Genomic DNA, 15,900 nt, shown 5'->3' with positions numbered 1-15,900 from the left:
TTTTCTAACAAACATAAATCTGCTTTAATATGTTAGATGCACATTTCCCCATGTGGGACAATAAAATTTTATTCAATTCAAGTATTTTTGGTCACTTTAAAGCAGTGTTTTTCAACCTTTTTTGAGCCAAGGTACACATTTTTTCACTGGAAAAATCTCAAGGCACACCACAAACAATTTTCTAAAGCTTATATTATTAATTTGAAGTCCATCTTGTCAAAGTGTTTGGAAAAGAAATCAGATAAACACAACAAAACTTTATTTTTATGATCTTTCACCTGGGCCGAGGCCTGTTAAATTAACACAAAGCTGCTTTTCAGACCAGTAAGGTGAAATTGGATCATTTCTCATGGTACGACTGACGATCTCCCACGGCATAGGGGTTGAAAAACACTGCTTTAAAGCATTGATAACAGAAATATTCAGCAACAGAAGATGACAACCAGACTTTTTTTTTATGTCAAAACAGGACAAAAGTTATGAGAGAAAAAACATTTAAAACAGTCAGATTAATGGAAATATCAGGCAGTTGTCAAGCTTAACTTCAGCTTACAGAGCTGGAAAACTAAAACAGACATAAGTTAACAAGGACAACCTGGAAAACGACGACAATCTGGCAGCGAACACAGGAAAGCGAGACGTGAACGTACACATGGCAGGCTAAACAAGCAGCCGGTGAAGCAAGGTAGATGAAGTCAGACAAGTAAAAGACAGGAAGTAAAACAGAACGAACTACAGAACAGGATGAACTTCAAAATAAAACAGGAAGTCTCCAGCATAAGCAGCAGTAAATCTGTTCCTTCATTCATTGTCCATACAGCTCAGACCAGTTCAGGGTCGCGGGGGGGGGGGCAGGAGTCCATCCCAGCACGTTGCAGGTGGGAGGCAGGACACAACAGGTTGTCAGTCCACTGGACAGACTGGGACAGCAGCGGTGGCGGCACACTGGACGGCCTAAACGTTAAAATTTCCAAACTTTCCTGACTTCACTTTCTGCATAATCAGGAAGTACTCAACGTCTTGAAGTAAAAGTATAAATAAATAGATGGAAATGTACTCAAAAGTATCACCTTAACAATTACATAAGTACTTGCTTTTAAATATATTTAAAGTTTTTGAAGTAAAAGTACTTTCTGAACGTAGGGGGTTGTGAGGTATGCAGCCCAGTGCGCTAACATATCCACAGCAGTTCCCAGTAACACAGACTGGGAATACTTTTTGTTCATGAATTAATAGCCTGTTATTGATTAGATTATTTGTTTTAATCAAATCCCACCCCTAGTGATGAGGTGAGTGGACTACTTGGGGGGTCAGCAGCTTATAACAGCGAGTAAGACGAGCTAGCCCTTCAATATGATGTTTTCTGCTGCGTTAGCGGACTGTAGCAGCATAAAAAGTCCAGATATTTGCTGTAAAATGTTGTGAAGTAAAAACGCCTAAACCTACTGAAGTACAGATACGTAAATAACAAAGTACATAAAGTACTTTCCACAAAAGCGCAGCTGATTCTGACGTTGATGTAAAATGTAGATTTAATAGATTTGTAGCATCACATGCTAACTTGTTTAGCATTCAGCTGGAGGTTTTTGCCCATCACCCTCAACAGTCACCCATGTTTTATATTTCTATCATTTTCCTGGTTGTTTTATTAATGAGGGGACATTTGGGTGGTCTGTGGTGTGCACTTTTACTTGTGTAAACCTCAGATGCTTGTTTGCACATGAATGCAGCGTGTTGCAGCTCTGTATGTTGTCCTACATCACCGCTACCATGTTCCTGATCACGTTACACACAGCATCATCTCACCAGCAGTCGATGTTAGACATAATATTTGTCTCTCAATGAGGTAAAAGGTCATAAAACCGTCAGATGTGACACCTGCAAAGCTAAAACATCTGGCATTTGGCTTCAACGTTTAGCTCCATCCATCCATCTTCTCATCTGTTTAGTCCAGTTCAGGGTCGCGGGAAGCTGGAGCATCTCCCACCAATCAGTACCAGTAATACGTAGCAGCAGCAGTGGTTAAAGCCACACGACTTCCACTGTTTCCAGTAAACAACCATTTAAAAATAAAAACATCTTTGTCCTTGTACCTTCTCTTCTGTTACGTTCTACTTTCTGCGTCCCCCAAACCTTTGTCCTGCATTAATATGCTGAAAAACAGTTTCGCTACTCGCATTCAGCAGTGGAGAAATTTCAAAATAAAGTGTAATATTTACATTTATAAGAGGGGTTAATATCATATCCTAAAGCTGAGGAGTCAGATCACCGTTCTGCTACACGATGCTGGACAGAACGAGGAGAAAAAACATCACCTTGCTTGTTTTTGCACATTTTGTTTTACTTTTTACATAGAATGACAAATTTAGTTTTATAGAAATAAGTTTATGTTTATAATCTAGATCCTTTCTTTTAAATGTCTTACTTACATGTGTTCACTGCCCCCTGAATATGTTGTTCTTGTTTGTGAATTTAATACATAACAATGCTCAGTTATGGTTTTATTTATACATAAAATTTCTTTTAACTTTAAAAAATGTTAATCACAGTATAAAACCCAGTGTTGACATTTTTCTGACTGATTCAGTTTGTTTAGGAATAATTTTCTGACTTTTCGCTCTGACCCCCCTCAGAATACCCATCCTGGACTTTTGGCCATGAAAACACCAGCAGCCACTCCTCCATCAACATCTCAGACAGTCACGGAGAAAACTTCACGCTCTCCTTCTTACTGCGCTCCCTCAAACCCAACGGCTTGCTGCTGCAGTTCCACAGAGAAGGGAAGGCCTACCTGACCGTCTATCTGAGGGAAGGCACCGTCGTCATCTACAGTCCTCACACCACGCTGCTGTCAGAAGCCAAGTCAGTCACTGATGGCAGCTTCCATCTGGTGACCATAAAGGTTCACAACGGCCACGTGGTCTTTCCTAAAGCGGGACATAATCGTGCCTTAGGGAACGTGAGTGTGGAGGCAGGCGATGTGGTGTTTGTTGGAGGCCTCCCTGCAGGCAGGAACATGAATGCCTGGGGTGGGCACTTCAAGGGCTGCCTGCAGGACATCCGGCTGGACCACAAGCAGCTGGCTGTCGGGCCTCATCCGGATGGGCTGGAGGGTTACCAGGGAAGCTCAGAGAATGTGCTACATGGATGCCACAGTGACAACACATGCAAGGTAAGGCAAGAAATACAGTCATCTGTATTTTACCCAAACGACAACCTCTGGCAGATAAAAATGAAGTCTTTACAGAAGCGCATAAAGTTGCATCCGGAAACCGGAACTAAAAAGAAACAAAGTCCACATCGTGGCATCCTCCCTCCGTCCAAAGACATGCAAACTGTCCTGAGGAGTGAGTCAGCCACAGATGGTTGTTTGTCTCTCTGGTCCATAGACCATATATGAAAGATGGACTGAGCCTCCGGCGGTTAAAAGTGAAGCCTATGTGGAAGTGCATAAAATTGCAGTTCCCCCTTCATCCACTAGGTGCTGCAAAACAGAGCGAATCCCCATAGACTCCCATGTTAAAAAGACCAACTTCACAGCAGAAATAAACATGTTTACAGCCTGGTTCAAAAATCCATTTTAGGTTTAATAGGACAGGTTTACCTTCATGACAACTGTGGGAGTGTGTGAATTTTTTCCTAACCCGCCCGTTTCAAAGTAATTTAATCTCGAAATTCATCATATTTAGGGGCGTGTCCTTTTGATTGACAGGTACCCGATCTCCTGCTTCAAGTCAGAAGAACGTAGAACAACCGCAGTTTTTAGCTGGTTAACATTGTGACTTAGCTTTAGCCTGCTTACCTCCTTTAGCTGGTTAGCGCCTGTTATCTCCGGGTTAGCTCGGTTAGCTATTAGCTACAGCAAGCCCCCCTCTCAGCTCCACCTCTTCGCCCATATTTGTATTTTCTGGGCGAGACGACACACATGCCCCTGCCAAGATGGTGATGGTAGGAACCGCCTACGCGTGATGTCACAGAGCTTTCGTCCATCCTTATATATATATATACATATATATACAGTCTATGGTTTTACCATGATTTGTTACTAACTCCACTCTATCAGAGCTTGTTGGGCTCAAGACATGCACATCCTGTGCAGATCAGGCACATTAAGAATCACTTTTAAATATCAGCAGCTAATGGCTCCGGATGGAGAGATAAATAAACGTCACTAAAAGGATTAATCTGCTGTGGTTTGAACCAAACAAAGACGTCTCATGAGAAATGAGATCAAATCAAATCAAATCAAGCTTTATTTGTATAGCACTTTTCGTGCTTAAGAACAATACAAAGTGCTTTACATTATAAAACAATTTACATCAAAATAGATAAAAATAGATAAAACACTAAGACAAATACACATCCCCTTTCACCCACCCACAACCACCCTCACCCATGCCCTATTAGCCCTATAACAGTTAAAAGAAGATGAATGGCCAGGTGCATTTGTACCAGATGTGCACCAGATAAGGAAACAATATTCTCAGGGAGCCTCTACACAAAGGGCTGCCCCCAACCAAGACCACCCAGGCCATCACCATGGAGGCCACCCGGGTCCGGGCAGACAGGACCCACGCCACAACTGTAAGGCTGCAGCGCCGGATCCCGACCCACCAGACATGGACAGCCCCCACAGCAACACCCATGCAGTCAGAGCAGGGGCAGCCCTTGGTGAAGAGGACCCCAATGAGGAGAGAGCTGGAGTGAAAACAAAAATAAAATCCATAAAAAGAAAAAAAAAAAAAATAAAATAAAATAAATAAAATCTATACTAATATGTAAATAAATATATAAATGAATCAAATTAACTAAAAAAAGATGTAAATCAATAAATAAAATATATAAATAAATAAAATTAACTAAAAAGAAGAATAAATATGGGTTAATATAAGAATGTTAAAACTTAGTTATAAGCTAAACTAAAAACTAAAAAAGATGGGAACTGACAGCCACTGCAGGACCTTTCTGAGGTTAACGCAGTTATTTAAAGGACAGCTGCAGATAAACGGTGTGTGAGGTGTCTGACGGATTAGCTGTACAGCACCGACTCAACCTTACTAACACACTGATCTGGTTGTGAATCCCTTCTACCTGGAAGTCACCACTCTCTGGTCGCATCAGGTAGGAGCTTCTCCAACCATCACCTAATCCCTCCATCTGTGTTTGTGTGTACGCAGGATGATCCCTGCCTCAACGGTGGACAGTGTCAGATCACCTGGAATGACTTCAGGTGTAACTGCCCCAACAACTACTCTGGTCGTCTGTGTGAGACGCGTCTGTGGTGCAGAGACAAGCCTTGCTATGACGGCGTGGTCTGTGTGGATCTCCATGATGGATATGAATGTGAGTTCAACGTTTTTATCGAGCAGGCCGCGCCAAGATGGCTGCCCCAAGTTTGTTTGTTTGTGTTTTACATTTTTAATCAGGATTAAGACCCTTTTAATAAACTACGTTACTGGTATGCAGGACGGACTGGGGGTGAAACACTGGTGGATCCTCACTGGTCGCTTTCCTGGATCTTTACTCTTCCTGCTGTCTTTCAGGACTCAAGTTGTCATTTACAACAAAAAGGACATTTGTGTTTGTTGGATTATTTTGTCCTGGTTAATTCTATATTTTTACATTTATTTATATAATTATACCAACTGGTGTTGGATTTAGGGGGTGGGGGGCTCATTTAAAAAAAGAATCTAATTAAATCGCATAACATTTGCCTCAAAATGCAACACTTTTTTCTTAAGTGGATGACTAAAACCAATAATCGACAGTGTAGCAGGTAAATGTACAGCGGCAAAAGTTCCACAATTCAAAGTGTTAATTATTTTGGAATTAAGTAATCATAACGAACACGTTAAAGTCCCACCACCATTGTTGGAAAGCCAGATTCGTCACTTTTAGGATGTGTAATAGCTTGAAAGTATCATAATTCCGTGGAATGAGCAACAAAGCTAAATTTGCTGCTAGTCCCCCCCCAACAAACACACACACACACACACACACGCACACACACACACACACACACACACACCTCCTCCAGGTTTGGCCTGATGTTGTTCTATCTTGTACTGAGCTCCGAGTGCTGCCAGGTGTGTGTCAGGCGCAGATCTATAAGACTGGCAGCTGATGGAGAGGCAGCGTCCTGGAGCCAGCGGCGATCGCGTGGAATCTGGGGTTGAGCTCCATCCATCAGGATGAAAACATTCACAGAGGCAGGATTGTCAGAGAACCTCCAGAATTTTGTAGTGGAAAGGGTGAAATGACCTGCTATGAGTCCAGACTTCAACTGAACACTTGCTTGGACATGCTTTATGTGCCGGAGGGACCAACAAACTCACTGGTCGACCTCCAGTGATGAGGAATGGGATCCCACTGTGACCAGCATAAGGAGGAGGTGCCAAGCGGCTGTGACTGGATGTTTCACTCAATACTGACGTCCGATGAATGTAGTGTAAAGATGACCAGCTTGTGTTGTTTATTCCTCATTACTGAAATCATCCAATCCAGCGAGAAACTCAGAGCGGGAGTGAATACCAGCAGAAAAATACAAACTGTTGTAAAGGTGAATAATCCGGCTTTCCTGCGACGTATGACGCCAGTCCATTTGGTAGGAAGGGAGTAAGACAACCAAGCAAACACAGATTTAATTTCTGCTCATGCTATTCATTTTGCTGTCGGTATTTCTGGGTCACCATCCGGATGGAGGAGGCTGACATTGAGCCCAGATGAAGGTCATCGTGAAGCAGACCCAGCTGTCTGTTCTTGTCTCTGCACTCATTTGTCAGGATTCTTCTCTGGTTTAGTGTCACTTGCCAGAGGTTTAATTCAATTCAATTCAACTTTATTTATATAGCGTCAAATCATGGCAATGCCATCTCAAGACGCTTTACAGACAGAGAAGAAAATATAATGAAAGCCAGTTCATGACAGCTTATATAAGGAAACCAACAGATTGAGTTGGAGGTCCAACTCAAGCTCCCATCCTGAGCAAGCACACGGCGACAGTGGGAAGGAAAAAACTCCCTTTTAACAGGAAGGAAACCTCCGGCAGAACCCGGCTCAAGGACAGGCAGCCATCTGCCTCTGCTGTGGGGGGGGGGGAGACGACAGAAACACAACAGACAACAGGGAATGCTGGAACTTAAGTTGGAAATGAAAATCTGTGTTAGTTTTCACATCCCTGCAGAGAAGGTCTCATTGTCTGGAAGAGCCAGTAATGATTGCAGAATAAGTATATCTGAAGTGTCACCATGCTCTTATGATCTCCTCCCGCAGGTCTGACCGAAGCCACCTTCCAGGACAACTCTCTGCAGTACGCCGCCAACGGCTCCCTGCTGACCCCCGTCACCAACATCACCTTGGACATACGCACGCGGGACGAGAACGGGATCCTGTTACGGGCTGCTGGGAAAGCTGAGGTCTTCTGTCTGGGCCTGCTGAACTCCAGCCTGCTGGTGAAGCTGGACAGCGGGGCTGGGGCGGAGCTGCTGGCCTTCACAAGCGACAGGATCATTGCAGATGGAGGGTGGCACCACATCCAGATCAGCATGGCCGACCCCTCCAGGTCGTTGTCCCGATGGCGCCTGACTGTAGACGGGCAGAGAGCCAGTGGCAGCCTGGCAGATGGCGGAAATCTCAACTTCCTCAACGGCTCGCTAATCTGGCTGGCGGAGAAGTACACCGGGTGTCTGCGAGAGGTGAGAGTGGGAGGGGTCTACCTGCCCCTCGTAAATGTACAAGACGTCCCACAGCTGAGCCGCTTCTCCAGGCTGGGTGGGCATGAGGCAACAATCGGATGCCACAGCGCGCCGATTTGTGACTCCCAGCCCTGCCTCAACCAGGGCGTGTGCCAGGACCAGTTTAACCAGTTCAACTGCAGCTGCAGCCCTGGATGGGAGGGGGAGTTGTGCGAGATGAAAATAAATGAGTGCTCCTCAGCTCCCTGTGTCTACGGCACATGCAGAGACCTGCTGGCGGACTACCGGTGCGACTGCGAGCCGGGATATAAAGGCAAAAACTGTCAGGAGGAGGTGGACAACTGCCTGAAGTTCAGCTGCGTCAACGGCGGCGTCTGCGTGGAAACTGTGGGCACGCACACATGTTCATGCCCCCCTGGTTACATCGGCAAGCGCTGTCAGTGAGTACAACCCTTTATGTTTGCAGAACGGATGGAAAGAAGGTGGTTTCAGGACACATGCTGTCTCAGGCAGCAACAGGAGACATTTCTAAGCTGATTTGTCTCCATGAAGGATGGAGGCAGTCCCAACAGGCAGGAACACCTGGACAGGTCGCCAGTCCATCGCAGGGTTGGCTAGGACGTGTCAATATAAGTCTGTTCATCCTGATGCGACTCTAAACATCCATCAGATCAGAGAAAATATGAACTTTATCTCTGCGACTCTTTCCACATCAAGCAGAATTAGAATAATTAGAGATTCACAGCGGGCTGCACGGTGGCGCAGTGGTTAGCACTGTGGCCTCACAGCAAGAAGGTCACTGGTTCGATCCTTGGCTGGTTTGGTCAGTGGCCTTTCTGTGTGGAGTTTGCATGTTCTCCCCGTGTATGCGTGGGTTCTCTCCAGGTACTCCAGCTTCCTCCCACCATCCAAAGACATGCATGTTAGGTTAATTGGTCACTCTAAATTGCCCCTAGGAGTGAGTGTGAGCGTGAGTGGTTGTTCATCTCTCTGTGTGGCCCTGCGATGGACTGGCGAGCTGTCCAGGGTGTACCCTGCCTGTCGCCCAAAGCCGGCTGGGATAGGCTCCAGCTTCCCCACGACCCTGAATTGGAATAAGTGGTTCAGAGAATGAATGAATGAATGAGATTCACAGCAGATGGTTCAGGTGAGGTGAACAAAATGGACATTCGGCACACGTCCTGGGGTTTCAGGTTAACCCTTTAAAGCCCAACCATGAAAAACTGGGGTTAAAATTCCCATTTTCATATCTGAAGTCTTTACTTGGTCCTTTATGATCATTTGAAAAACTAATTTAACTATTTCTTGTTGGTATTTTTAGCATTTATCACCATGTGACTGGTAAAAACTGGTGTAATCCTCTCCTTCCTACTATCTACTGGGGAACAGAAGACAAGTATCAGATTGTTTACAACAGGAGTTTGAGCAAAGTTTCTAGCATAAAGTCATACAAAATGGATCAAATGAGATGGATCTGGCTTTACTGGGCTGAGAGGCTGAGCAGAGTTACAGCTCCACTGCAATCTTCACGACTGTTGTTACAGGATGATATAAAACGGTTCAGAGACGGGACAATACGTGTCTGAACAGGACAAGACGGGGAGGACACTGCGTCTCATCCAGAGCTGGATGATACAAGGCTGATAAGTCGCCTTAAGCACAGAACGTCGTAGATACGACATCATATCTGTGTGTGGGTGTGTGTGTGTGTGCATTCACTCCTAGTTTCCATCAAGGACAAAGACTTTAAAGGACCGAGGGACAGACAGACGGACTGCGACACGGTTAGAAAAAACAGCTTTTTATTGCTTTTGTTTATATAAAAACAACCCTGTAATTAAAGACTTGCTGGTCACATGACCACGGCAATGCGGAACAACTTAGCTGTGGATTCGCTTTGATAAATCTTCACAATGAATCTGAAACGGCACACAAACTCAGGTAGTGGAGTTTTGTACCATACGGTCGGTGGTTCGAATCCTGCTCTACGCTGCAGACCCCCGTTGGGACATGAATGTTTTCTTAGGGTAACAGCAGAAGGTGTGTAAAACGTGCCAGTCCACCTGTGTGCTGATTCGCTGTGGCGATCCCTTTAGGTAAACACAACGGTAAATATGGAAAAACTGATGATAATAATAATAAATAATATTAAGACCATCAGTGATAAAAATAAAAACTCTGACGTAGTGAAATAAAATAAGACATATAGTATGTTTAGATCTTTTTCTTCTACATTTGTTGTGTTGATGAGCTTATTTGTGATTAATTTAGTGTAACATTAAGTGATTAAAAGAAAACTAGGATATTAATTTAAAAACTCAATTCTTTTGATCATTTCAGCTTTTTATTGCTGCTTTTTCCATTTATACATCTAAACAGTATTTATTCAAAGATATTTGTTAAAGGAAAATGCTTTTGGCTCACATTGGAGCATTTTTGATGCTTTATCAGACAGAGAGGTAAATAAAAAAAAGCAGTAGGTGGATTTTTCCGTAAGAAAATCTTTGTGTTTTTCTGTCCAACAGGTGGCGTTTCCCCCCTGTAGCGTGTGATGCAAACACAGAGTGTCTGAATGGAGGGGTTTGTATCGGCGGCCCCTCCGGCGGAAACTGCACCTGTAAGCCGGGATACACAGGAGCCAGGTGAGAGACACACTTTGTACCTGTCTGAACACACACCTGCTCAGGAAACGCACGTCCAAGCAGACCAGAGCAGCAGTGTGTCTGTCAGTCAGAGTTGTGATAAAACCCTCTGATGTGTTGCAGGTGCGAGACAGAAATAAACGAGTGCGAGTCCAATCCTTGCCTCAATGGCGCCACCTGTCTGGACCGCCTGAACCACTTCCAGTGTGTGTGTGCCACCGGCTATAGTGGCAAACGGTGCGAGAGTAATGTAAGTGGTTCCTCTGCAACACAGAACGCAGATGAGGTCAATGGTCAAAATGTCCAACTGCACGTGGTTGCCATTGACTACAGAAGCAACAGTAAAGGCTCTAAACTCCCCCAACACAGGTGTTCCAACGTTGGTCCGTCTCTAAGAGCGGCATTAAAAGCTTTGCGTCTTCTTGGGTAAATCCCTCCAAGCTTCCACACCCGCAGTGGGACAGTTTATGTCATTCTCCCTGACAGGTCCGCAGAGGCTCAGTCCGACTGAATGGACGTGAGTGAAGACGACTGATCTTCTTTCTGTCCATAAATGTTTTGCTGTGGGAGTTCTGGTTTATCTGCTTTTAAAGGCTTTTAAAGTTTAAAAGGAAATCAGACAAAAGTCACAGCATTACTACAACCAAATGAAGTTAAACATGAAATGGTGACGTCACGTTGAACGCTAATTCCTGTCTTTATTTATCAGCTGAAACTTTGGTTGAACCTGTTTGGACCGCAGCCGTAAATGTCAGAGCCTAATGGGATGTAACGGGATGTAACTACAACCCGATTCACGTGTATAAACACACTGATTCAGAGCTGAACTTCAGAAATGCTCCCATGTTTGCGCCACCCAGTGGCGGTTTGTTACTACAGGGCGCCACCCCATCATAACATCTGCTTCCACTACTAAACATAAATTATTCAAATCGTTTGGTATGTAGTCTGCTGAGATTTATTGAGAACTTGGTCTATTTGTTTATTCTCTTTCTGTATGAATAAATACCTTTCAATGGCGAGGGGCGCCGGACAAATGGGCGTGTAGCTGAGAGATAAAACCTTTGGCAAACACGTGACTTGAGGCTTCTCTGTCATTGGCTTTGTCAAGATCTCTGCACCCCTGGCCAATCAGCATTAACCTAGCTTCTCTATTGTCCAATGATGTTGATATGACACCTGTCATTAAAAATCACACCACCGATGTGGAACTGTGCAAGGGCAAATGTAACGGCACGCAGCAGAGGAGGTGGGACACATCGATGCAAGTGGACACACCTGTACAGAAGATGGAAATATAAAAGAAAATTCAGTCATTTCTTTAAAAGGAAATCCTTTCACACGCCTTTGTCTTGAAGAAACGGAGATTAAAAAAGTTTTGACCCGACCAACTGGTGTTGTTTATGTTTAACCCCAGTTTGGTACACAAACAAAACAAAGAAAAATAACAGCAAAACTTTTTATCACCAGCCGCCACTGGCGCCAGCGCTTTTATTACGGTGTCTATGGACAAACAACTCTGCGCTGAGAATTAAACCTGCAGTTTGACAGGAGTTAGAGCACCGTTTGGGATAGGAACCACCCTCACAAAAACCATAGAAGAAGATGGTACACATGCACACAATGGGCTCATTCCACTCCTGCTGTATGTCAGTGCAACCCGTCTGGAAGTAAGGGACTGTGGTCCTGAGGTACCGCATGGCGCTCAGAAACTTCGTCTAACAGCCTCTGTGTTTCATTTTGCAATAAGCTAATCTTTACCAAACCTGGACAGGCTGATGAAGCCAAGGTAGGAATTTGCTAAAACAAGTCAAATTCTCTGGCAGCCGCCGAGGGGGTCGCAGTGGGAGGAAGATAATCTGGCAGTATTACAGGAAAGTAACAAAGTGGGAACGATGGGTAAAAAACGGCCAAGCTTCATCCATACTTAACAGGTCTGGATGAAGCATCATGTCTTGCAGCCTGCAAGTTGTTTCACTTTGATTAAAATGAAGCAGAACTGGAGGTTCAATGACAATCATTTCATAAATCATCTTTAGAGTTTGGATTTGTTTCACTCAGAGACACACGGAACAAGGACTTCTAGGTGTGTTTCCCACATTTCCTCATAATAATGATAATAATAGGAAGACGGAGAAGAAGAAGAAAAAGGAGGATACATTGTGTGCATAGGTGCCTTTCAGACCTTCACTACATGCAAGATTAAGTTAAAAGCTTTTGTCATTGCACAACAACAGACAGTTGTTGGAACAACAACATAGCAGAAGCTACAGGGAGGAGCAGGTGCCTGCAGAGGTCAAAGTGAACAATAGGAAGGAATAGATTTGAAATAGAGTGACAGCCTACAGCACATTGGATTTCGTAATGATAGAGCAAACACGGTGAGATCTTCTGTCCTTGCGTCCGTCGCTTCAACAAACTTGCCCGTCTTGGCTTCGCTGCTTTTATAGCCTCTGACGACTCGTCAGGTCTCGTCTGACCACGGTAGTTACCTGTAGCACCGTCCTCGCCGCGGAAATACAACCCGCTAGAATGAATGACCATCTTTACCACTAGATGTCAGTAAGTCTGACACACTCACCTTTAAGAAAAGACACACAACCTAAACTAATTGTTCACAACCTGTTAAACATGATGAAAACGAGCGATTTCATTGTTTACAACTCAGAAAGAAAAGAAATTTAATGAAGTTAAACATCCTTTGTGTGGCGCTAACGGTTGGATGAAGCTAACGGACACATGACCTTCTCGTGTCTTCTTACAGAAAGAAGAACAGGTGGAGCAAATTCCCTGGCTGGCGGTGACCATCCCGCTCACCACGCTGTGTGTGTTACTGGCCATCCTGGTCATCTTTTTCCTCATCATGACAGCGCGAAAGAGGCGTCAGTCAGAGGGCACGTACAGCCCCAGCTCGCAGGAAGTGGCCGGTGCCAGACTGGAGATGGGCAGCGTCCTCAAAGTGCCTCCAGAGGAGAGGCTGATATGAGGCCCAAAGCCCCCGCCTCGTAGTCTTACATCCAAAGGATGCATATTACACACAGAGAGGACATGTGTTCTGCAGCATCACGCTGCTTTTCCCTCCCTGCCCACAGACAAGAGACAAGTTAAACAACCGGTCTGCTGCCTGGAATAGCTGCTGATGTTGAACCCTCACAGGAGGGAGGTGGAAGACCGGAGGCAGAGAGAGGCTTGTAAACCCCCAGAAAAGAGGCGTTTTAAGGAAAAACTGTGAAATGGGTCAAAACCTTGTCTAAGAAACAAAGAGGAGTGTTTCATCAGTCCCAGCCCAGCACTGGTTCACATAGCAAAGCTTTTACACTCAGCAATAAATCAGGTCATTTCATTCAGAAAAGCTAAAATCTACGTACGGATTAAAGAAGGAGGAGCCGTGCGTTACACGGTTATAATGCACATCGGCTGGAACACGTGTAATGCACGGATCCGAGTTGTTTCAGCCGCTCATACCACGGTCCCAACGTAGTAAACATTCTATAAAAAGTCTTTATTTCTTTTTTTTTTAAATGAAACTTGCTAAACATGCTGAAGATTAGGAACTATTTAATGTTGGCATGCCTGTAGCTTTTATGCCAAACAACCGCTGTCAGGCTACAGCTTGTTTCTGTCATTCACCTGTCAAAAGCAGCTGATCTGAACCGGTTGATTAACATGTTGCTATGGTAACGCCCGTAATGTGGTTTAACTCGCCAAACTACATGTGATAAAAATGGAGCCAGTTGGCGACAGAACGATCACTGACCGTGATGACAATCCAGAAGCATGTTCTTCTGGAAACGTTACGATGTTCCTTTTGAACATGTTCTGAAGGGTTTCAGTCTCACTTTGAGTCACGTCCCACCGCTGCTGCTCTTCAGGTTGAAACCAGTCACAGCGAGGGATTAAAGGAAAACATCAGCGCAGGGCGGCGCCACCAGCAGCCCTCTGACGTTCCTGGACGTTTGGCGAGGTTTGATGGAGGGTGATGTTTTCCTCTCTTCATCTCCTCAGCAGACCTTATTTTCCTCCGCAGTCACATTGTAAGCTGAACGTTTCTGGGTGGTTTTTCCTGGTTTTGCTGAGTCAAACATTTTGGTCTGTTGGACGCTGCCTCCAACGACGAGGACGAAGACTTTGTGTGAAAATGTTGATGTGGACAGATGTCCCTGTAGCCTGCGCTGGAGTCTAAAACTAACTGCTGTATGAAACGGTCAGTGTGCACTGGATGACCCAACAGGCTGACCCAAACACCCAGAACCCCCCCCCCCCCCCCACACCTTTACCTTCATGTCATGTAAATATGCAGAAGTCCACGTCACTGTATTTTTGTCTTTTGTTTGTTTTGTGGAGATGTTTTTATTTAACTGTGGAATCTCGTTGCTGCGACGCACCGACAGCTTTTGGGAAGACGAATTGTTTCCTGAATGGAAAAAAAAAAAAAGGGAGTTTTTCTCAACCTTTCTGTGCACTTTCTCTGTCGGAGCGAGCTGGAAACCAGGAGATGTGAAGTTTCGACCAACCGGCTCCACATCCATGTGCTAGTGATGGTTATTAGACATAACAGACTACAGGCGCTCCACATGCACACATCATCTCCTTCATCTTCAGGCTTCCACTGCAGCCTTGAGGGGTTTTCAGATGTCTCCGGGTTCGGGGTCACGCTTCACACCTTCTGATCAGGTTGCCTTTGCTGTTGGTAATCATGTTGCATTAATTGGAAAGATTATTTCTAAAAGTCTGAAGCTACTGTCCTCATTTCTACACCCAGAAGTCAGACACACACCTGCCTTTTAACGCTCACGGTGCTACTTACCAAACCAAACCTCCCAACCCGGTGCTGTCCCAGCTCACAGCGGGGGCTCATCGTCTCAGTGCTGATGGGCACGGTCATGTCTGTGTGTGAAGGGGAAGTCGCAGCTCATCACGGACAGAGCAACATTTGTTGTTGACTCCCGGACAGAACTGGAACCGACTCGGTGTCGCTCACAAGCTGCACGTACCTGAAGACGTGTGAGCAGAGGTATTTAAACCAGTTGGTGTTTGGTGGATTGTTTCCACTTCCTTCCCTGCAAATGGAGCCAGACTGGTCAGGAAAAGGCCTCTGTGGGACGAGCTGCAGAGCGGAAATGTTGACTCCTGTTTGGTTTGTTGGTTTGCAGAACTGGACCTCAGTATGAGGGGAAAGTCCTGAACATCCTGCTGCTCATCTCCTGGTGTCGCCTGTCATTCACACCAAACTGATCCCAGAAGGGTTTGGTGGGGTAGACGTCAGGACTCCGTCCTCTGGGGGTGGTCTCTGTAGGACCTCGCTGTGTAGGGGCCAGCATTGCCGTCTTGGAGGGAATTTCATCTCTTTCCACTCCAGTTGCAACATTTGTTATGACTGGAGAGGAAAGAGATGAAATTCTGCAGCCAGTGCTGATTGGTTGCTAACACCACCACACACTGTTACACCGTCACTGATCTCCACATCGTCTCCACATCAACCTGCAATCTGACGGCTGTGGGCAGAATCTGGACCCATCACCCAACATGGCATTGCTCCTCACGTCCAGGTTCCAGTCGCTGCT

At 45.2% G+C, this 15,900-nt stretch overlaps 1 protein-coding gene across 1 annotated transcript in view; it reads left to right on the top strand.

Moving 5' to 3' along the window:
- LOC306764644 (protein crumbs homolog 2-like) overlaps positions 1–13,322 on the top strand; it is a gene marked incomplete at both ends in the record, with an annotated part of 38,169 nt that extends 24,847 nt beyond the window's left edge. Inside the window, 6 exons of the mRNA XM_079251837.1 lie at positions 2,634–3,172; positions 5,178–5,343; positions 7,273–8,134; positions 10,220–10,336; positions 10,460–10,586; positions 13,101–13,322. Coding sequence (XP_079107963.1) covers positions 2,634–3,172; positions 5,178–5,343; positions 7,273–8,134; positions 10,220–10,336; positions 10,460–10,586; positions 13,101–13,322 — 2,033 coding nt within the window. The remainder of the gene's footprint in view (positions 1–2,633; positions 3,173–5,177; positions 5,344–7,272; positions 8,135–10,219; positions 10,337–10,459; positions 10,587–13,100) is intronic.
- Positions 13,323–15,900: the final 2,578 nt, after the last annotated feature.

Source organism: Telmatherina bonti, assembly GCF_933228915.1.
Source record: "Telmatherina bonti genome assembly, chromosome: 13".
Taxonomy (NCBI): domain Eukaryota; kingdom Metazoa; phylum Chordata; class Actinopteri; order Atheriniformes; family Telmatherinidae; genus Telmatherina; species Telmatherina bonti.
Note: the sequence above shows the minus strand (reverse complement) of the source record. Positions and strands in the feature narration are given on the sequence as shown.